Here is a 21250-nt window from a genome sequence, read left to right on the forward strand (position 1 = left end):
TGCTAGGCCGTGTTATGTAGTAAAAGTCATGGTACAGTTGCTCAAGTGTTTACATTGCATTCAATAAGACTCCTTCCCATAGGAGCAGACTAGAGAGAGGTTCTGGGCCAGCTTTGAAGAAGTAAACTGGCTTGTTGTGAGAAGACCATGTGGCTAGCACCCCAGTGTGGCTACTGAGAGCTAGGCAGCCAGCAAGAATACAAGGACCTCAGTTCTATAAATGCAAGGATCTGTAAATTCTTCCAACAGCCTGGATACTTTTGAAAAGAGAACCTGGAGCTCCAAATGAGAATATAGCCTGGCCCAAACCTTGATTTCAGTCTAGTGAGACCCCGAGCAGAGAGCCCAGCTTCACTGTGTCAGACTTCTGATCAACAGAAACTAGGAAGTGATTGAATAGATATTTTCAGCTGTAGATTTCCAGTAAGTTATTACACAACAATAGAAAACTAATACAATAGCAGTGATGATAATATATTTTCAGCATGGATGTGCTGTTCCTTGTGTGTGTACATACACGTGCGTGTGTGTGTACAAGACCATGGCAATAGCCCAGATACTTTGGCATTCTCCACATTTATGGTCCAGACAGAACATATGATTCAACACTGAAGGATTAAAGGAATAGGTTTTAGCTTATGTTCTGTGAAGGTATTTTGTATCTGGTTTACCCACATTTGTTCTCAGCTCCCACTATGTGACTGAAATAAAACATCTAAATATTGTAGAACTAGAGAATGACTGTGCCATTTGCTTATAACACCACCAGGAGAAACTAGTTAACCTTTAACAACTTATCTTTATTTAATTTGCACACTCCTACTTTCTTCCTTATTTTAAAAGCCAGTGTTTTTCACTGACCTACTCTAAGAGGAGGGTGCTTCTCTTCGTAAGCCTAAATAACTTACATGTTGTACACACAACAGCCAGGAAAAGAGGCCACAGTTTTCAGAAAGATGAGCTATATTTGGGTGTAGCTGTGATTCAGCTTTGACCTCAGCACATATTTAACTAGAACTGGCCTGCCTCAATGACAGAACAGAAAGGTAGCTACAAGTTATAATTTGAGGTCAGTAAAGTGCTCTTTGACCAAAAATATCTTTCCTGATGGCCTTGCCATCAAGTTGCATGAAAATCTAACATTATTCATTCCTTGGCCCAAGGAATACAAGTTATAACTCACTAAGGTATCTACCAAGGACTATCCAAACTTTAAAAAAATATTTTTGATTTTTGATTATAATTCTACTATATTTCTTCATTTTAATATGTTGTTTTTAATTGTAATATCCAAGCAGTTCCTATGGTCAGTTTTCATATAGTCTTGACAAGGTTATGATGAAGTAAAGAATGACCAGATGAATCCCTTGGGCCAAAGGTAAAGAAGATATTGAAGACCCCCAAAATGAGATAATGTATGTAAAACAGCTAGCACAGTACATACCATATAATAAGTGTTCTTAATAAGTACTTGGCATATAATAAGCGTGCATGCTCAGTTGTTCAGTCTTGTCCAACTCTTTGCAACCCCATGGACTGTAGCCCACCAGGCTCCTCTGTTCATGGAATTTTAGGTGTTCATGCTGCTGCTAAGTCGCTTCAGTCATGTCCGACTCTGTGCGACCCCATAGACAGCAGCCCACCAGGCTCCGCTGTCTCTGGGATTCTCCAGGCAAGAACACTGGAGTGGGTTGCCATTTCCTTCTCCAATGCAGGAAAGTGAAAAGTGAAAGTGAAGTCGCTCAGTCGTGGCTGACTCTTCACGACCCCACAGACTGCAGCCTTACCAGGCTCCTCTGTCCATGGGATTTTCCAGGCAAGAGTACTGGAGTGGGTTGCCATTGCCTTCTCCTTTAGGTGTTCATAGATGTAGTTAAATAAGTGAATAAGCAAGCAAACAAATATATACGCATATATTAACACACATCAGTGATCCATGTAAATAGAGAATCCTTAAGTATCCTTGGTATTTAGTACTTTGTCTCTTTATATTTGGATAATGTGTTTTTTAATCTAAAATTCTTGGAAAATGAATTCTACATGGATCAGAAGGAAGATGGCACAGCAAAAATCTGTAACAACCAGTGCTCCATTGAGAAGGGCAGTAGGAAGGAGATTTAGAAATTAAAGGTAATAGGAGGAAATCAGTTGCTTGATAGGGGAAATGGGATGTAGGAAATAGAGATGTTCCTGAAAATTTATTTAATTTATAGCTGTGAATCTAGAGAAAATATCTGAAATTGCCACCTGTAGTCTTGTACCTCATTTAGAGAGAGTAACTAAGATGTGGTTTTAATCTATTAGAGAAGATGTCAATGCTAAAAATCCTGTTAAAATATGAAGTGATTTAAAATCTTCATTTAGATGTAGGACCACAGTAAACAAAGGGCTTGTAAAGACCAACAAAGATTTGTTCAGATGACTTGATTTAAAACTGTGCTGACAGCCCAGAGACTGTGTTCCTAGCATCTCTGTTTAGATTGGTGGTCATAGGAGAGGTAATAGGGTCTGACATCTGGATAGTAGCAGGATTTCAGAATCACCGAGTACTGATGTGTAACTGTCTCTTCAGATCCAGGCTGTTCACTTCCAGGTTGATGAGATACAAGCTTATGACAAGCTCATCTTCCTCAAATCCATCTGTCACAGTATGAACTGTCTTCAGTATGATCTCATTTCTTTTTCTTGTGGACACATTACCAGCCTCTCAGTTTTAACGTCTCTTGCCTTTTGGATTGACTTCAGCTCACATACATTTCCAGATAAACCCAACTGACAAATGACCCACATCTGAAAGTGACAGCCCCTTCTTTGCAGATGCTGGTGGCTGTTGATGGTGGGGAGCAAAGGCTCCCCAAAAATCAGAGATTTTAAAAATACATAGTCTCGGAAGAAAAAAAGTGAGAAACTCTTTGAAAGCAGGTACAATATAGAAATGCTGAGCTCCCAGCAAACTGCTAAGCAAGGCTAAGCTGTCTGTGGGGTGTGAATCTTTTTGCAGCACTTGGGTCTCACATTCCCTATCTGTGTTATATTTCATGACTGGGGAAGCTAGAGATATTTGGCTTTTTGAAGACTAAGTCCAGAAGCAGTCTCTAGTCCAGTCCCAAACTTGGAACAGATGAAAAGAGCCTGAACATTGTATTCTCATAATCAGCATCGTTACTTTTGCTGTTGGTCTTACTTAAGCCTTGTGATCTGGTTCTAATCACTTTATTCCAGTCATAGTAGCAAAATTCTGTTTAACTGCCTTGGCTTATGCTTTTGTCAGTCATTTGCCGAATTTTCAGTTTTTAATATCTTCTTTCATGAATCCTCTTTACAGGGATTGAAATCTAGTCACTAAACATCTGGCAGATAGGGTTATTTGTTAGCGGGAGAGTTCCCAGCGCCACCAACCTTCTTAGACTGTTAACTATCACATTTACCTTGTTTGTCTTTGACTGATTCTTTTCAATTATTGGAACATACCATGTTGGATTTCCCTTATTGCTAATCTCAGAGCTGAATTTCTACTATAGTTTAATACAGTAATTAAGAGCATGGTCTTTGGGATAAGTCTAATTTAGGTATGAATCCTGGCTCTATTACTTATTTGTACTGTGCTTAATTATTTAACTCGCCTAAACTTCACTTATGCCATATATAAACTTGTGATAGTGCTATAAGCTTTATAGAATAAATAAGGAGCTAAATTATGTAATGAATGTAAAATTCTGATGATAGCAGTTGACACATATTAAATGCTCAAAATATTGTTCTGTTTATGATTATTATTTGAAAGCTTGGGTTTATTCTGCTTACCCCTTTCCTCAGACATTTTGCCCACTTTCATCCCTTCCAACTAGAATCTGCTTTACTTCCCAGCAGAGTAACATATTTTCATGTCCCAGATTTTTTTTCAGTTTTTATCCTTAAAATGGGCCCTGCTAAGAGATAAAATACTCAGTCCTCCAGAAAACTTCCTTCCTCCTACTAGCTAAAATTTTATTAGATTTCTTAATTTATTTTACTATTTTTGTTTATATGATTTTACATTTTTAGACTCTTAATGGAAATTCACTTATGTTAGCAATCAGCTACCCTAAAATTAAAAAAAAAAAAAAAAAACCTCTGGCAGGGAAATTTGACCGTCAGTCACTCACACATTAGCTCATTGTTGTGAGTAGAACAGCACCCCTCAAACCTCCAAAGATGTGCATGTTCAAGTTTTCACAACCTGTGAAAATGCTGCTTCACATGGCAAAAAAAAAGGGACTTTTCAGATGTGATTAAATTGCAGATACTGAGATGGGGAGATTATCCAGGTAGAACCAGTCTAATCACACCAGTCCTGGAAAGCAGAGTACCATTCCCAGCTGTGTTCAGAGACAGATGTGAGGACACAGGAAGTGGCAGAGAAATGATACATCGCCGCCGTTGATGGTGGAGGAAAGGGGTCCACAAGCCAAGAAACAGAGGTGGCTTCAGGAAGCTGGAGCAGGCAAGGAAATGGAATGTTTCCGGACCCTCCAGAAGAAAATGTAGCCCTGCGCACACATCGATTATATAGCCCTGTGAGATCCACATCAGACTTCCAAACTACAGAAATACAAGAAGGAATATAACTATAGGTGACTCTTTAACCACAAAGAGTTAGGGGCACTGGCCCCTGTGAAGCTGAAAAATCCGTGTATAATTTTACAGTCAGCCCTCCTTCTCACACATAGATTTAGCCAACTATTGATCATGCAGTACTATAGGACATTTTCCAAAGTTTCCATGTGGAAAAATCCACATGTAAGTGAACCTGCACAGTTCAAACCTGTGTGGTTCAAGGGTCAACTGTATATTTCATTTGAGAGGCAATGTAAATTTGTTGTTTTAAGATACCAAGTTTTTGGTAATTTGTTAAAACAGTTATAGAAAGCTAGTACACTTAGTAAACAGGTTTCCCAAGTGCCTCAGTGGTAAAGAATCCGCCTGTCAGTGCAGGAGACACAGGTTCAATCCCTGGGTTGTAAAGATCCCCTGGAGTAGGAAGTGGCAACCCACTCCAGTATTCTTACCTGGAAAATTCCATGGACAGAGGAGCCTGACGGACTCCAGTCCATGTGGTCGCAGAGTCAGACACAACTGAGTGACTGAGCATGCATCCACCCTTTGCGTGTTTCCCACTTAGCATTCATTCCAGTATTCCTAGTACCCCATGGTGTTTTTTCTAGAGGAAACTGTTCACAATCCCAAATGATTGCTGATTTAGACAATTCATAATCTAGTGGGATCTTTGTATGAGGATGTCCTTTGAGTCAGGCGGATGGATTTGACTTTTATCTCCACTTACTCACAGGAGACTTGGGAAATTTTTCATATATTCTGAGATTCTCCTCTTATTCATACATACATCAGGAATAGTGAAGTCTATTCTTGGAAGTTATGAGGAATAATTGAGATAACATGATATCCTCTGATTATAGTGATTAATATATTAAAATGAATATGGAGAATTTAATCTTTTTATTATGTATTAGATGTTCTGGGGATTGAATGAATAAATTGTCTAGAGGCAAAATAATCCACTGGTGTTTAATAATTTTATAATTCAGATCAGAATTATTCCAAGATTTATCTAAGGTGGTGTTTTTATCCAAAGAAAAAGATCACTAAAGTCACTTACAAGAAATAAAAATCCAGAAGACAATAGAAAAGTGAATATAAGATATATATGTAACCTTATAGGGAAAGATTGACTATATTCATAGGAAATATAAATTAAATTTTGCACTGGGCTTCATTTTGAGCTTATTGTTACAGCTAGCCATTCTTGATATAAGTACATGAATATATAGTAGCTAATCCTGATTTTAGGATATGCAAATATGTATTCGTGTCCCAACAGTAGCAGTCTTTATGGATAGCAGTGTAAGCATCACCACGGTTGGGTAACTGTTCTCCCCTTGTGAATGTTTTAAATATTGAACCAAATATACACAGACGGCTCCTGAATTTGCTGGAGCTACTCATGTGCTTGTACCTATTTCCACTTAATTTTTGGATGTGATTTTAGCAAGCTGGAGACCAGCGGCAGATTACTTTATCATCCTAAACATGTGAAATAATGAACAACAAATATATCTTCCCATGTGAGTTCATGGCAGCATGTTAACTCCTAACATTGATTGATGAACATGTTCCCTCCAGTTCTAATGAAAAATCAAATATATGTATGGAAAGGAGGATGTTTACCCTAATAATTTCAGATGAGCATTATTAATGGGAGAGCTAATGCTGAACCCTTAATGTCTGGCTTGATTCTTTGTTACTACCAGCTGGGTTCTGTTCATTGTCTGTGACTCATCTTTTTAACTCATGCCTGTGGAATGGAAAGAAGAAGGGGTCTGTGACATACAGCACATGTAGCTGCTCTTGCAAAGGTCCCAACTATAATCTTCTGCTATGACCAGTTCCTAGCACTGAGGGCCACAACACCTCCAAGAAGTGACCTCTGATCAACTCATTTGTTGATTGGTTTAAGTGTCTGAAAATCCATCTGTCAAAAAATATTACTGGACACTGACCCTGTGCCAGATATTGTTTAGAACTGGACAAAAGAAGAAATGAGTAAAAAAGTGAGGTATCTAAGTTTTTAGGATAGACCCACATCTTCCCAGAACATATTGCAGTACCCACAAGCAACAAATGAAGGCCATCTTGAATAGCATACGCTCACTGTCCAGTATTAGAGAAAAAATTCAAAGTGTTAGTTGCTCAGTTGTGTCCAACTCTTTGTGACCCCATTGTAGCCTGCCAAACTCCTCTATCCATGGAATTCTCCAGGCAAGAATACTGGAGTGGGTAGCCATTCCCCTCCCTGAGGGGATCTTCCCAACCCAGGGAAGCTCCCCAGTATTGGTAAACTAAGGTCAAAGGTAAGAGCTTTAAGGTTTAACAGGCCTTCATGGGTAGGCATGATTTCTATCCAGATATTCAAATGTCTGAAAGTTGTGTTTTTGCTCTTGAGAAAACACAGTTTTATACTACTGGCACTTAAGAATCCTAATCAGCAAAACCTTAGTGACATTTCTATTTTGTGTTTATATTGTGAAGACCTGAAATTTGTAACTGCTGCTTCAATCTACCCTTCCCCCTTTAACTCATTCCTTATTCTTTTCTAAATCAGAAACTAAGTGTTTTTCTTCCATAAAACGTAGGAAGAAAATTTTCTGGGGTACATTTTTTGTGTGTGTTAGTCACTCAGTCTAACATGTCTGACTCTTTGTGACTCCATGGACTGTAGCATGCCTGGCTCCTCTATACATGGAATTCTCCAGGCAAACATATTGGAGTGGGTAGCAGTTCCCTTCTCAAGGGGATCTTCCCAACCCAGGAATCAAATTTGGATCTCCTGTATTGCAGGCAGATGCTTTACTGTCTTAACTACAAGGGAAGCCCTTGGGTACATTTTGAAATATATCAAAATTTAAAGCTACAAATATAGAATATCTTCAGAATTTCAGAAGTCTGAAAGTTTTCAGTAATTGTAGCATTGGCGGGTTAATTAGTTCTTTGGGATTTGGAGCAAAAATCCTCTTTGTTGCTGATTGCTATCCAGAGGGTCCTCGTTTTAAATATTTATGTTTTATTATCAGTATTGCAGACACAGTAAAAAGAAACTTTGGAATGCATAAAAAAGTAGAATTTAAAAAGTTGTTTGAAAATCTGTTGTTAATTTAATTCTTTAAGTTTATAGTTTTTATGCAAATGTCTATATATGATCTTTAAAAACTTGGTATATTCATTTGAAATAGTATATACAGTTTTCTTGAACAGTTTTGTTACATAGAATTCCATTGGGTAAATGTACTATGGTTTACTTACCCATCTGAAGTTTATATTTTTACTAGTTTATGTAAATATAAAATTTTACTGATATAAACAAAAATGTCCACAGTTTTGTGTTGTTCTGATGTCAGTGTAAAAGAATTAAGTAAGCAGATAGGTTAACACAGTGTTTACCAATTGTCACAATTTCTCTCAATGGGCCCATGTTTACAGATGAATATTTTAGACTCACCAGTGTTCCTTGGTGCTACTGTAACATTCTCCTAGTATCCTCTGTACTTTTGCTCAAGGCAGCTTATTTGATCACCCATCTAATGAATTAAAAAGCTGTTATTGCCAAAGCTAATAGCTCTTCATAACTGTTCTTTGTCTTCAGTTAGTATTTGTTTCATCTGAAAGTTCTGAGTATTATCTTTGTTTTTAAGCTTTAGCAAAGGAGATTGGGATTCTGCTTTTCCAAAGACTATCTGCAAGAAAAAGAAATGCAAAAAGGCAAAATGGTTGTCCGAGGAGGCCTTACAAATAGCTGTGAAAAGAAGAGAAGTGAAAGGCAAAGGAGAAAAGGAAAGATATACCCATTTGAATGAAGAGTTCTAGAGTTCAGCAGGGAGAGGTAAGAAAGGCTTCCTCAGTCACCAGTGCAAAGAAACAGAGGAAAACAATAGAATGGGAAAAGACTAGAGATCTCTTCAAGAAAATTAGAGATACCAAAGGGAACACTTCATGCAAAGATGGGCACAATAAAGGACAGAAATGGTATGGACCTAACAGAAGCAGAAGATATTAAGAAGAGGTGGCAAGAATACACAGAAGAACTATACAAAAAAGATCTTCATGACCCAGATAACCACAGTGGTGTGATCACTCACTTAGAGCCAGACATCCTGGAATGTGAAGTCAAGTGGGCCTTAGGAAGCATCACTATGAACAAAGCTAGTGGAGGTGATGGAATTCCAGTTGAGCTCTTTCAAATCCTAAAAGATGATGCATGAAAGTGCCTCTCTCAATATGTCAGCAAATTTGGAAAACTCAGCAGTGGCCACAGGACTGGAAAAGGTCAGTTTTCATTCCAATCCCAAAGAAAGGAAATGCCAAAGAATGCTCAAACTATCACACAATTGCACTCATCTCACACGCTAGTAAAGTAATGCTCAAAATTCTCCAAGCCAGGCTTCACCAGTATGTGAACCATGAACATCCAGATGTTCAAGCTGGTTTTAGAAAAGGCAGAGGAACCAGATATCAAATTGCCAACATCCACTGGATCATCGAAAAAGCAAGAGAGTTCCAGAAAAACATCTACTTTTGCTTTATTGACTATGCCAAAGCCTTTGAGTGTGTGGATCAAATCAAACTGTGGAAAATTCTTAAAGAGATAGGAATACCAGATCACCTGACCTGCCTCCTGAGAAATCTGTATGCAGGTCAAGAAGCAAAAGTTAGAACTGGACATGGAACAACAGACTGGTTCCAAATCAGGAAAGGAATATGTCAAGGCTGTATATTTTCACCCTGCTTATTTAACTTATATGCAGAGTACATCATGAGAAATGCTGGGCTGGATGAAGCACAAGCTGAAATCAAGATTGCTTGGAGAAATATTAGTAAACTTAGATATGCAGATGACACCACCCTTATGGCAGAAAGTGAAGAACTAAAGAGCCTCTTAATGAATGTGAAAAAGGAGAGTGGAAAAAGTTGGCTTAAAACTCAACATTCAGAAAACTAAGATCATGGCATCTAGTCCCATCACTTCATGGGAAATAGATGGGGAAACAGTGGAAACAGTGACAGACTTTATTTTTTTGGGCTCCAAAATCACTGCAGATGGTGACTGCAGCCATGAAATTTAAAAATGCTTGCTTCTTGGAAGAAAAGTTATGACCTAACTAGACAACATATTAAAAAGCAGAGACATTACTTTGCCACCAAAGGTTCATCAAGTCAAAGCTATGGTTTTTCCAGTAGTCATGTATGGATGTAAGAGTTGGACTGTAAAGAAAGCTGAGCGCCAAAGAATTGATGCTTTTGAACTGTGATGTTGGAGAAGACTCTTGAGAGTTCCTAGGACAGCAAGGAGGTCCAACCAGTCCATCCTAAAGGAACTCAGTCCTGAATATTCTTTGGAAGGACTGATGTTGAAGCTGAAACTCCAATCCTTTGGCCACCTGATGTGAAGAACTGACTCATTGGAAAAGACCCTGATGCTGGGAAAGATTGAAGGCTGGAGGAGAAGGGGATGACAGAGGATGAGATGGTTGGATGGCATCACTGACTCAGTGGACATGAGTTTGAGTAAACTCCAGGAGTTGGTAATGGACAGCCTGGTGTACTGCAGTCCATGGGGTCACAAATGTCGGACAGAACTGAGTGACTAACGTCATCATCATTGAGATTCTATGCATGGAGAATATTTCAAGTTGCTCAGAATCAAGTTATCATCCAAGTAGATTTCTAAAAGTCAATAAGTAATAGCTTATATTCTTAACATATCTTTCTAGTTTATGTCTGCTGCTGCTGCTAAGTCGCTTCAGTCGTGTCCGACTCTGTGCGACCCCATAGACGGCAGCCCACCAGGCTCTGCCGTCCTTGGGATTCTCCAGGCAAGAATACTGGAGTGGGCTGCCATTTCCTTCTCCAATGCATGAAAGTGAAAAGTGAAAGTGAAGTCGCTCAGTTGTGTCTGACTCTTTGCAACCCCATGGACTGCAGCCTACCAGGCTCCTCTGTCCATGGGATTTTCCAGGCAAGAGTACTGGCGTGGGGTGCCATTGCCTTCTCCACTAGTTTATGTCTAGCATCTTGAAAAATATAATTTTGAATAAATTTTTATGCATAAATGGAGAACACGAAGATTTATTGAGTTGAATGTTATTTTCAACTATACATTTGTATTACAGATCAGTTAATTTATTCTTATGAGCGATCACTTTGATCATTGCCATTTATTTCCTAACTATCCAGTATCTGTAAATTACTGTGTTTGGTGCTTAGTATATAAAGAGGTATATAATTCATGTTCCTATTCTCTAGGAACTTAACATTTTATTTATTTTATTACATTTATTTTTATTAGTTGGAGGCTAATCACTTTACAATACCGCAGTGGGTCTTGTCATACATTGACATGAATGAGCCATGGATTTACATGTATTCCCCATCCCGATCCCCCCTTCCACCTCCCTCTCCACCCGATCCCTCTGGGTCTTCCCAGTGCACCAGGCCCGAGCGCTTGTCTCATGCATCCAACCTGGGCTGGTGATCTGTTTCACCCTAGATAATATACATGTTTTGATGCTGTTCTCTTGAAACATCCCACCCTCGCCTTCTCCCACAGAGTCCACAAGTCTGTTCTGTACATCTGTGTCTCTTTTTCTGTTTTGCATATAGGGTTTATTGTTACTATCTTTCTAAATTCCATATATATGCGTTAGTATACTGTATTGGCCTTTATCTTTCCAGCTTACTTCACTCTGTATAATGGGCTCCAGTTTCATCCATCTCATTAGAACTTATTCAAATGAACTCTTTTTAATGGCTGAGTAATATTCCATGGTGTATATGTACCACAGCTTCTTTATCCATTCGTCTGCTGATGGACATCTAGGTTGCTTCCATGTCCTGGCTATTATAAACAGTGCTGCGATGAACATTGCGGTGCACGTGTCTCTTTCAGATCTGGTTTCTTCGGTGTGTATGCACAGAAGTGGGATTGCTGGGTCATATGGCAGGAACTTAACATTTTAAACCATCATAAATTCAAGGTGCCATTCAGTAGATGAACAATAAGCCCATTATTATTATCTATAGTAGTATGATTTCTACTAGCTGCATATATTCCTTTGTCCTAGATAGAGAACTTCAACATAAATTAATGAAATATTTTTGGAACCAGGTTGCTTAATTGTGCTTTGCATCCTACAAGAAACACTTAAAGGTAAAAAGCTATATTCTTAATTTTAGTTTTTTTATTAGCTTCAGAAGCAAAGTATCTTACTTTCAATTTTGCTTTCTCTCCATTTTAACACTTTGTGCCCCTTATAGCATCTCATGATTTCATAGTCCTTAAGTAAAGTGAAGGCAGTTGTTAAAGAGAAGTTTCTCATGACAGTCCTTCACTATTTGACATTTGTGAGTTGATCTTGTGATTATTTTGAGCACAAATAATAAAATGGTATCATAATTTATCTTCTAAGAAATTTCTTTTTCTCCATGAATACTGAAACACTCATTTAACCAGTGTAGTATTACCTTATATCAGGAAATATAGAATTCTTTGGAATTATGTCAATTTCCAACCCTGTATCTAGCTGCTATTATTTCAGTAGGCATGATACCTGCTAGCTATTATTTTAGTCCTACTTGGCTTCCCTAGTGGCTCAGTTGGTAAAGAATCTGCCTGCAATGCAGGAGTGTCTGATTTGGTCTGTGGGTAGGGAAGATCCCCTGAAGAATGAAATGGCAACCCACTCCAGTATTCTGGCCTGCAGAATCCCATGGACAGAGGAGCTGGGCAGGCTACAGTCTATGGGATCACAAAGAATCGGACACAACTGAGCAACTAACTTTCACTTTCATTATTTTAGTCCTACTTGAGGAAAGAATCTTACTTAATAGATTGTATGGGCTTCTCTGTGATATGTCCTGTACTCATGATGATATTTTATAGCCCAGTATACACTGGGTCTTTTGTCATTTTAATCTAGGTTTGAAAATAAGAATATAAAACCATAGTCTTATTTTAGAGAGTTTTCGGTTTATTTGGATTCAGCATATGAATCTCTGAAACTCTAGCAGTAAACACGGCAGAGGAACACAGGCAATTAAAGACAGTCATAAGGGCTTGGAGCATGAGGGAGAGACGTGGGCAGAGAGAGTGGGTCTGGATGAACCATTCTCTGTGTTCCTGTGGGCCTCGAGGTAATAGGTTGGTAAAGACAATAATGGAGCAGGATAATTGATATTTGGACCCCAGAAATGGACTTTGCGATAGGCTCATCTGAGATTCTTGTTTTCCTGAATTCTCCCTCACGTTCTCTGTTTCAGCAGGGTGAATCTACACAAGTAACAGTCTCTCTGGTAAACTAGGAGTGGTGGACATTGTGATCACTGTGAAAGAACTTTGATTTATGAACAATGAAATAGATGAATGTAAAGGGGACCATACTTAGGAAAAAGATGTGTGACAAAATTGGGTTAGTGAAAGAAATGTCTGTCTTTCTCTCATAGGCAGATGGTATGTAAGTCTGATTTAGAAATAAGATTTTCTAGTAAAATAAAGAATGAAAGAAGAGAGCCTACTTTATATACATATATATAATGTAATTTAATTATGTGCATTTTTGTTGTTGTGGTTCAGTTTCTCAGTCATCTCCGACTCTGCGACCGCATGGACTGCAGCACGCCAGGCTTCCCTGTCCTTCACCATCTCCTGGAGCTTGCTCAAACTTATATCCATTGAGTTGGTGATGGCATCTAATGAAAGTGAAAGTTGCTCAGTTATGTCCAACTCTTTGCGATCCCATGGGCTGTAGCCTGCCAGGCTTCTCTGTCCATGGAATTCTCCAGGCGAGAATACTGGAGTGGGTAGCCTTTCCCTTCTCCAGGGGATCTTCCCAACCCGGGGATCAAATCCAGGTCTCCCACATTGCATGCGAATTCTTTACCGTCTGAACCACCAGGGAAGCTCAAGACTACTGGAGTGGGTAGCCTATCCCTTTTCCAGGGGCTCTTCCTGACCCAGGAATTGAACCAGGGTCTCATGAATTGCAGGTGGATTCTCCACCAGCTGAGCTGCCAGGAAATCCCAGCATCTAATACACACAAAAATAAATTTCACAGAGAATATACTCCATTTTTAATTGCAGGAGAAATATTTTTTTTCTTTTTTTTTCCCTAATCCTTGGATATGTCTTACCAAAAGGAAACAAAGAACTGATTTAAACCCAAAAGTTTAGAGTGTTGCAGAATGCCTTATGTGTCTTTTGACAATACACTAAAAATATCAGTCGTTGAATTTAGGAAAATGTGAAAAGAAAAACTGTTCTTCCTTTTATTTTTTCTTAACATGAAATTAAGGTTTTTTCCTTTGGTGATGATTTAAGCTCATTGAGCCTCTGATTTGGGTAGTTTAATCAACCCAGAACCCAATCACCATAGTGCGATTTGGCTTCAGTCTGTATAATCAAACACGAACTTGAGAGGGTTCAACTCTTTAAATGCGACAGTTTAAACTGGGAGGAATTCATTGTATTATCTTTAATAAATGCATTGAGATGCAGTATTATAAAGGAAAAGACCACAGGCAAGAATAAACTGCTTCTGCAAAGTAATTCACTTTGCTAACATGTAGGAACGTGTTTAACAACATAATTAGAGTTGTCTGTGAGGCCTACAAGTCCTAGGCTTGCTTTTCTCTCTCACTCCAGCTTATGGTGAGCATGGTCTTCAAATCCAGGGGACACCATTCAAATTGTATCCCATTTGAGTTTGTGACTTAGAAGCCATTTTGTGTGTGCATGCGTGCAGACACGTGTACACACCCTCACACCCTGCATCATATACTCTTGATGTTCCTCAGATGTTAGCTACTATGATGGTTGGGGGCGTGCTCCCAGGATCTCACTGCAAGTGTGTCCAGAATTTCTTTTCTGCCTCAGGGCTTCCGCTGAAGCCCTCTAAGATTGCCCAGCACTTGTTTAAGAGGGTGCGCATACTGAAGTCCTCTGGGAACAGATGTCAACCAGTGGGACTGGGATTGGTAGTTGCTGCCTAAATACTCCCGCCTCTGTCCTTTGCAGAGACAAATCTGAGGAGCATTACATGCACTTTTTAGAGCACTCCTGGAAAAATGGAGCCCACATTACCTACAGTGACATCCAACTTAATAATGACTTTTTAAAAAATTAATTTCTAAAAACTTTTTAATTTTTTTTGGAGTATAGGTGATTAACAGTGTTTAGTTTCATGCATACAGCAAAGTGATTCAGTTATACATATCCATGTATCTATTCTTTTTTGAATTATTTTCCCTTTTAGGTTATTACAATATACTTAACAGGGTTCCCTGTGCTCTACACTTGGTCCTTGTTGGTTATCCATTGTAAATATGGCAGTAAGTACATGTCAGTCCCAAATTCTTTAACCATGCTTTCCTCCACCCTTCCCTCCCAGTAGCCATAAGTTTGTTCTCTAAGTCTGTGAGGTCTGTTTTCTGGCTTGTAAATAAGTTCATTTGTATCATTGTTTAGATTCTGCTTATGAGTGATATCATACGATATTTGTATTTCTTTGTCTGACTTACTTCACTCAGTATGACAATATCTGGGTCCATCTATGTTGCTGCAAATGGAATTATTTCATTATTTTTAATGGCTGAGTAACGTTCTATTGTATGTATGTACCACATCTTTCTCTGTTAATGGACATTTAGGTTGCTTCCATGTCTTGGCTATTGTAAACAGTGCTGCTATGAACATCGGGGTGCATGTATCCTTTTGGACCATGTTTTCCTCAGGATATATGCCCAGGAATAGGATTGCAGGGTCATATGTTAAATCATCTTCCAGATAAGTTATCGGTATCCAGATCATTGTCTCAGGCTCTGCTTTTGGAAGACCCAAACCAGGACAGCAGCTTTAGCTCTTTTGACAGTGGGAGGTCATATTTAAATCCAAAGAAAATATTTATTTATTGGTTGGTTGGTTGCTTTTCTGTTGAAGCTTTTTACGTTTGCAGTTGTGGAGAGAAATAATACAGTGCCCTTTAAAAATATGAATCACAGCCAAGGAAAGTTTTCTGTGATTAAGGATTTTGTGTGGCATTAATACTGGCGAGTCCTGGGAGACTTCCCTGTCTGCATTCCTTCTCTTGGCTCTAAACACTGTCTAAATTCCCGTGACCTTTGTATTTTTATCTTCCTTCTAGACCTTTCTTCCAAATTCCAAACCCAATATAGCAAGATGCGTACTTAACATTATCACTTGGGTCTCTAGTAGATATTTTCACACTGAAATGTCAAGTTTGAACTTGCAATCTTCTCCAAAGACTTGCCCACAACCATTCTTCTCCATGTTGGTTGTTAGCAACTTCCTCCATCCCCTGATTCATACCAGACACCTGGGAATCACTCCAGATTCTTTTCTTTCTCCATCATTCCTTAGCCAACTCATCAGAAAATTTTGTTGATTCCACCTTCAAAATGCATTTGAATCCAGCCAGCTTTTACTGTTGCACTGTGGCCCCAGCAGCTGTCGAGTTTCACCTGGATTATTCTCAACAGCTTCTGACAAATCTCCCCACTTCTACACTTGCCTGCTGCTGTATATTCTTCATAATTAAAGTAATCCTTTAACAACACAAGGCATATCATGTCACTCGCTCACCCAGAACCCTGCTGTGGCTCTCTCTTTTACTGAGGGAAGAATCCAGGCCTTTACAGTGGCCCAGGGCGCCATGTATGATCTGGACCTGTTACTTTTCTGACTTTGCCTTCCACCACACTGCCCTACACTCAATCCACTCCAGTGACAGCAGACTCTTTGTTCTCCCTTCTATATGCCAGGTATGCACCCCCTTCAGGATCTTTGTACTGGCTACAGGTCAGAGTAGCTAACTCCCTTACCTCTTTCAGATATTTGCGCAGATATCACTTATAGAATGAGGTCTATCCCAACCACTTAATTTAAAATTGTAATTCTCACTCTGGCATGTCTGATTGCCCTGACCTTGTTCCACTCATTTTTCCTTTCTGCACTTCTCACTTGGTGTGTGTGTGTGTCTTTTAATATTATTCAAAGTTTATTTATTTATTTAAATGGAAGTATAGTTGCTGTCCAATATTACATATTACAGGTGTATAAAATAGTGATTTGCAATTTTTTAAGATTATGTTCTGTTATAGTTACTATAAAATATTGGCTCTATTGGCACCACTCAGTTTTAACAGACTAAATTATTTACTTATTGTTGATTGCTTGTGTTAGTTTGCTCTGCAAGACCAAAATCCCTTTTTTGAGCCCATTATTATTCCTATTAACCATGAACTGTTTTTTTTTAACTCAATGGAACATTTATTGAAACTATATTTTTATCATATATTTATTCTTTTGGCTCTGACAACCTAATTTCAATCTCTGCCACTGTCTGGAAACTACTGTCTTAAAGGTCAATGAAGGTTTCAGTAATCATTAAACTTCATAGTCTTTCCTCAGGCATCCTCTCTGATCACATTCCAGCATGTTCCAGTAAATCCATTTTCTTCTATGACATTGGAGAACTTCTACTTGTTTAGATTCTTCCTCTTTGAAATCCTTAATAAATAATTTGTCTACTCCCAGAGCTCTCTGTGGGTTCTTTCACTGACATTGATTCTTCTCCCAGTCTCTAGTCTTGCATTATTTCTCACTTCTTGTATATTTCTCCTGAACAATGAGTTGGACATCAAATTCAACTTGTCTGCAGTGGGGCTTATTCCCACTGACTCCCTCCATATCTCAGTTCTTTCTTGTAACCTGCTTGGTTTTGAGCAGTAATACCTTTCTTTAAAATACGAATGGATCCCTAATTTCTCTTTGCATCTCCCAGATTTGGAGAAGAGAAAGCCAGGCATTGTGATTTACATACATTACTACATTTAATCCCACAGCAATTCATATTTCATACACAAATAAGCTAAGACCCAAAGTGGTCAGGTGAGTTGCCTAATGTCTCAGAGCTGTCTAGGAATGGGAGCCTTATCTGCTGGACACTGAAATTCATACACTTTTCACTGTGTAACAGAGTGAAGAGTTTTAAGCAGTAATATATCCTGCACCAACAAAAAGATACTCAATTATGTCTGCTATTGTGTTTATTAAGGAAGAAATGAAGACAAAAATATATTTTATAAAGATTGTGAACCTTCAGCAGGAGTCCAGTGGTCATGTATGGATGTGAGACTTGGACCATAAGAAAGCTAAGCACCGATTCACAATTGATCCTTTTGAACTGTAGTGTTGGAGAAGACTGTTGAGAGTCCCTTGGACTACAAGGAGATCAAACCAGTCCATCCTAAAGGAAATCAGTCCTGAATATTCATTGGAAGGACTGATGCTGAAGCTCTAATACTTTGGCCACCCGATGTGAAGAACTGATTCATTTGAAAAGACCCTGATTGTGGGAAAGATTGAAGGCAGGAGGAGAAGAGGACAACAGAGGATATGATGGTTGGATGGCATCACTGACTCGATGGACATGAGTTTGAGCAAGCTCCAGGAGTTGGTAATGGACAGGGAAGCCCGGTTTGCTGAAGTCCATGGGGTCTCAAAGAGACGCAACTGAGTGACTGAACTGAACTGAACAGGAGTTGAAACTAATAAAGATTTTCTGTTAAACTGTGTTTTTAAAATACTGTTAACCAGAACAAATTTTGCAAATTCCTCAGTCAGTCAAAGTTGTGTTATATACTGAGCTGTGTGGTTGTGTTATATACTAAGCTGCATACATATTCACATCTTTCATGTTGAGGTCAGGATTGGAAATAGGTTTGAGGATTTTTAAGTGTATATTATTAACTGCGTATTTGTCAGTGCTAAATGGTGGCTCAGTGGGTAAAGAGTCCTCCTGCAGCACAGGAGACCCAAGAGACATGGGTTCATTCCCTGAGTTGGGAAGACCCCCTGGGGGAGGGCATGGCAGTCCACTTCAGTATTCTTGCCTGGAGAACCCCATGGACAGAGGAACCTGGGGGACTATGGTCTATGGGGTCACAAAGAGTTGGCTATGACTGAAGTGACAGAGCATGCAAACTCAACATTTAAAGAGAAGTCTTACTTCTTGGGCTTCAGGGCTAAGTTAAGTTTGATAGACTTAACACAGGAATCTAAAATTAAAGGTAGATCAGTATCAGCAGTTAGTTAATAGTGTGGAAATGTCCTATGGGTGTGCAGAGTGGGAAATGACACGATAGCCTGTAAGTATGGATTGTCCTCTGAGCAGAGGATGAACCATCATTAGGCAATTGCACACTACAACTGTCGATTAAGTACCATTTTATCCAATTTAGACCTAATGAACTTGGTGGATGAAATCCCTGCTGGATTAAAGAGCAATCAAAGCCTCATTTCAGATTCTGTGCCATCTAGGTCAAGAAGTTCCAAAAGTGTTGTGTATGTTTACTTGGTACCAGAATGACACAACTTTCTCATCCTTTTTTTTCTGGTTAATTCTTTAGCAAATATTTATAGAATATGGTTTGTGACCAAAGGGAGTTTCCATTAGGGAGTGGAAGATAGTGAAATAAAGAAAACTGTTCCCTGCCTCTGAGGAGTTTTAGTTCCATTTTTGCTAATTTTCCTCAATGGTTCTGAATGACATTTTTTTTTTTTTAAATCAAAAGGATGAAAAGAATTCTGTTTGAGTCTAAAGGCAAAGTAACTCTCTGAGCAAGAGGTTGAAGAAAGGTTTTTAGTAAGAGGGAAAAAGAATGAAGAAGTGAGGATGTGTTTTGACTGTGTACGCTGTCTCACCTGCCTCCAAGGTGCAGTGACCCTGGTTTTATCTGGAATTTTCAGGAAGGGGCCCGGATCACCATTTTGTAGAAAGTGCCAAGGACGTGTCAGAAGAAGTCCATGTCTGCCTGCCATGCAGTGAGGGCTGCCCCTACTGTGCTGACGACAGCCCCTGCTTTGTCCAGGAAGATAAGTACTTGCGACTGGCTATCATCTCCTTTCAAGCCCTGTGTATGCTGCTGGACTTCGTGAGCATGCTGGTGGTCTACCGTTTTCGCAAAGCCAAGGTAAACCCAGGTACCCTGGTTATGATCTTCCTTTTTATTGTGAACTGACCTCTTCTTAGGCCAATAGAATTGTTCCAAATCCTAGTTGCTTCTCTATTAAGCCGAAGTCTTTCTATAATACGACTAGAGCATGAAATACCACTAGCTTCTCAGGAGAAACAGGATTTGAAAATATGAAACTTTATTATAACAATTTCTTCTGAAGAATGTTTCTCCCTGTTTAGCCTGAAGCTCAAAACCCTCAAGAGACCCTTTTATATCATCTCTTTGGCTTCTCAAAGAATTTCTTTAGCCAGTTCCCAACATATCGTTAATTTTTTTCGTGTGTAGAAAACTTTGTGTTATTTGTTGCTTTTCACAGATAAGTGTGCAGACTCTAAAACCAGATTACTTAGTCTCATTATGAGTATCTTAAGTTCAATGAGGTTTGCTCATGCCTAACATATCAACTCTGTAGTTGGTAGGTACCAGCAATCATTGGTCAAAGGTTATTAAACATTGTATCATTTTTAAATTAATTAATTTTAAAATTTTAATTTATTATTATTTTTTCCATTTATTTTTATTAGTTGGAGGCTAATTACTTTACAGTATTGTAGTGGTTTTTGCCATACATTGACATGAATCAGCCATGGATTTACATGTGAAGTAACCAGAAAGATAAAGACCAATACAGTATACTAACGCATATATATGGAATTTAAAAAGATGGTAACGATAACCCTATATACATTGTATCATTTTAAACACAAACTAAATTCTGCTATGTTTTTGGTCGAGGCTGATAATACAACACCACAGAGTAAGTTAAATTTCTGTGGACAAACATTTAAGGAAATAATTATATGCATTTGTCCTAGGTTAAAGAATAAATCTGTCAATAAACTGTGAGTGATTTTGAGCTCAGCAAGTTCTTCTAAAGCAGTGGCAATTTTTAAAATATTATTTTAAATATCCTGAATATTAAATATTTAGAAATTATCTTTTTTTTAACCAAATATTATGACAGGTCACATCTTTTCCTATTAGCTATTCTGAAGAGAGAGCATAGCTTCTTACATCTTAATAATGTGAAGTGTTAGTACAATTTATTTTTGAGTGAAAATTTCAAAGAAAGAAGGTATACTGGAAGGTACAACAGCTTATTCCACTTTTGAAAATAATCTTTTGCTTGATTTATTCTTAGTACTATTTTAACATGTTTTGTTTGAGCTCAGTGGTTTGGAAAAAATAGTGATAGTCATTTTTTAAAGGGAACATACTACAGTTTATATTTTCCCTTCCAGTCCTGTAATAATTTCTTTTTTTAAATTAGAAATTAATTGACAAGTGATTTTCTAAGTGCTCATTTTTGGTTTGGAAAATTAGATGTTTTAATGTAGAATGTGGCTGAAATTCTACTAGGCTAATTATGATGTTCTAATGCCTATTTTGGTGAGAAAAGGAGAGATGTACTATTTTTTTATTGTAAAATACACATAACATAAAATTTACCATCTTTAACTGTACAATTAAGTGGCATTAAATACATTGACATCACTATGCATCACCACTATTCATTTCCAGAACCTTTGCATCATCCCAAACCAAACTCTGTAACCATTAAACAACTCCCTGTTCTACTAATCCCTGGTAACCTTTATTCTGCTTTCT

General features: G+C 38.4%; 1 protein-coding gene across 1 annotated transcript in view; it reads left to right on the forward strand.

Moving 5' to 3' along the window:
- GPR158 (G protein-coupled receptor 158) overlaps positions 1–21250 on the forward strand; it is a 294063-nt gene that overhangs the window by 151670 nt on the left and 121143 nt on the right. Inside the window, exon 4 of the mRNA XM_020911658.2 lies at positions 19374–19597. Within this exon, the coding sequence (XP_020767317.2) occupies positions 19374–19597 (224 nt within the window). The remainder of the gene's footprint in view (positions 1–19373; positions 19598–21250) is intronic.

Source organism: Odocoileus virginianus, chromosome 9, assembly GCF_023699985.2.
Source record: "Odocoileus virginianus isolate 20LAN1187 ecotype Illinois chromosome 9, Ovbor_1.2, whole genome shotgun sequence".
NCBI lineage: Eukaryota > Metazoa > Chordata > Mammalia > Artiodactyla > Cervidae > Odocoileus > Odocoileus virginianus.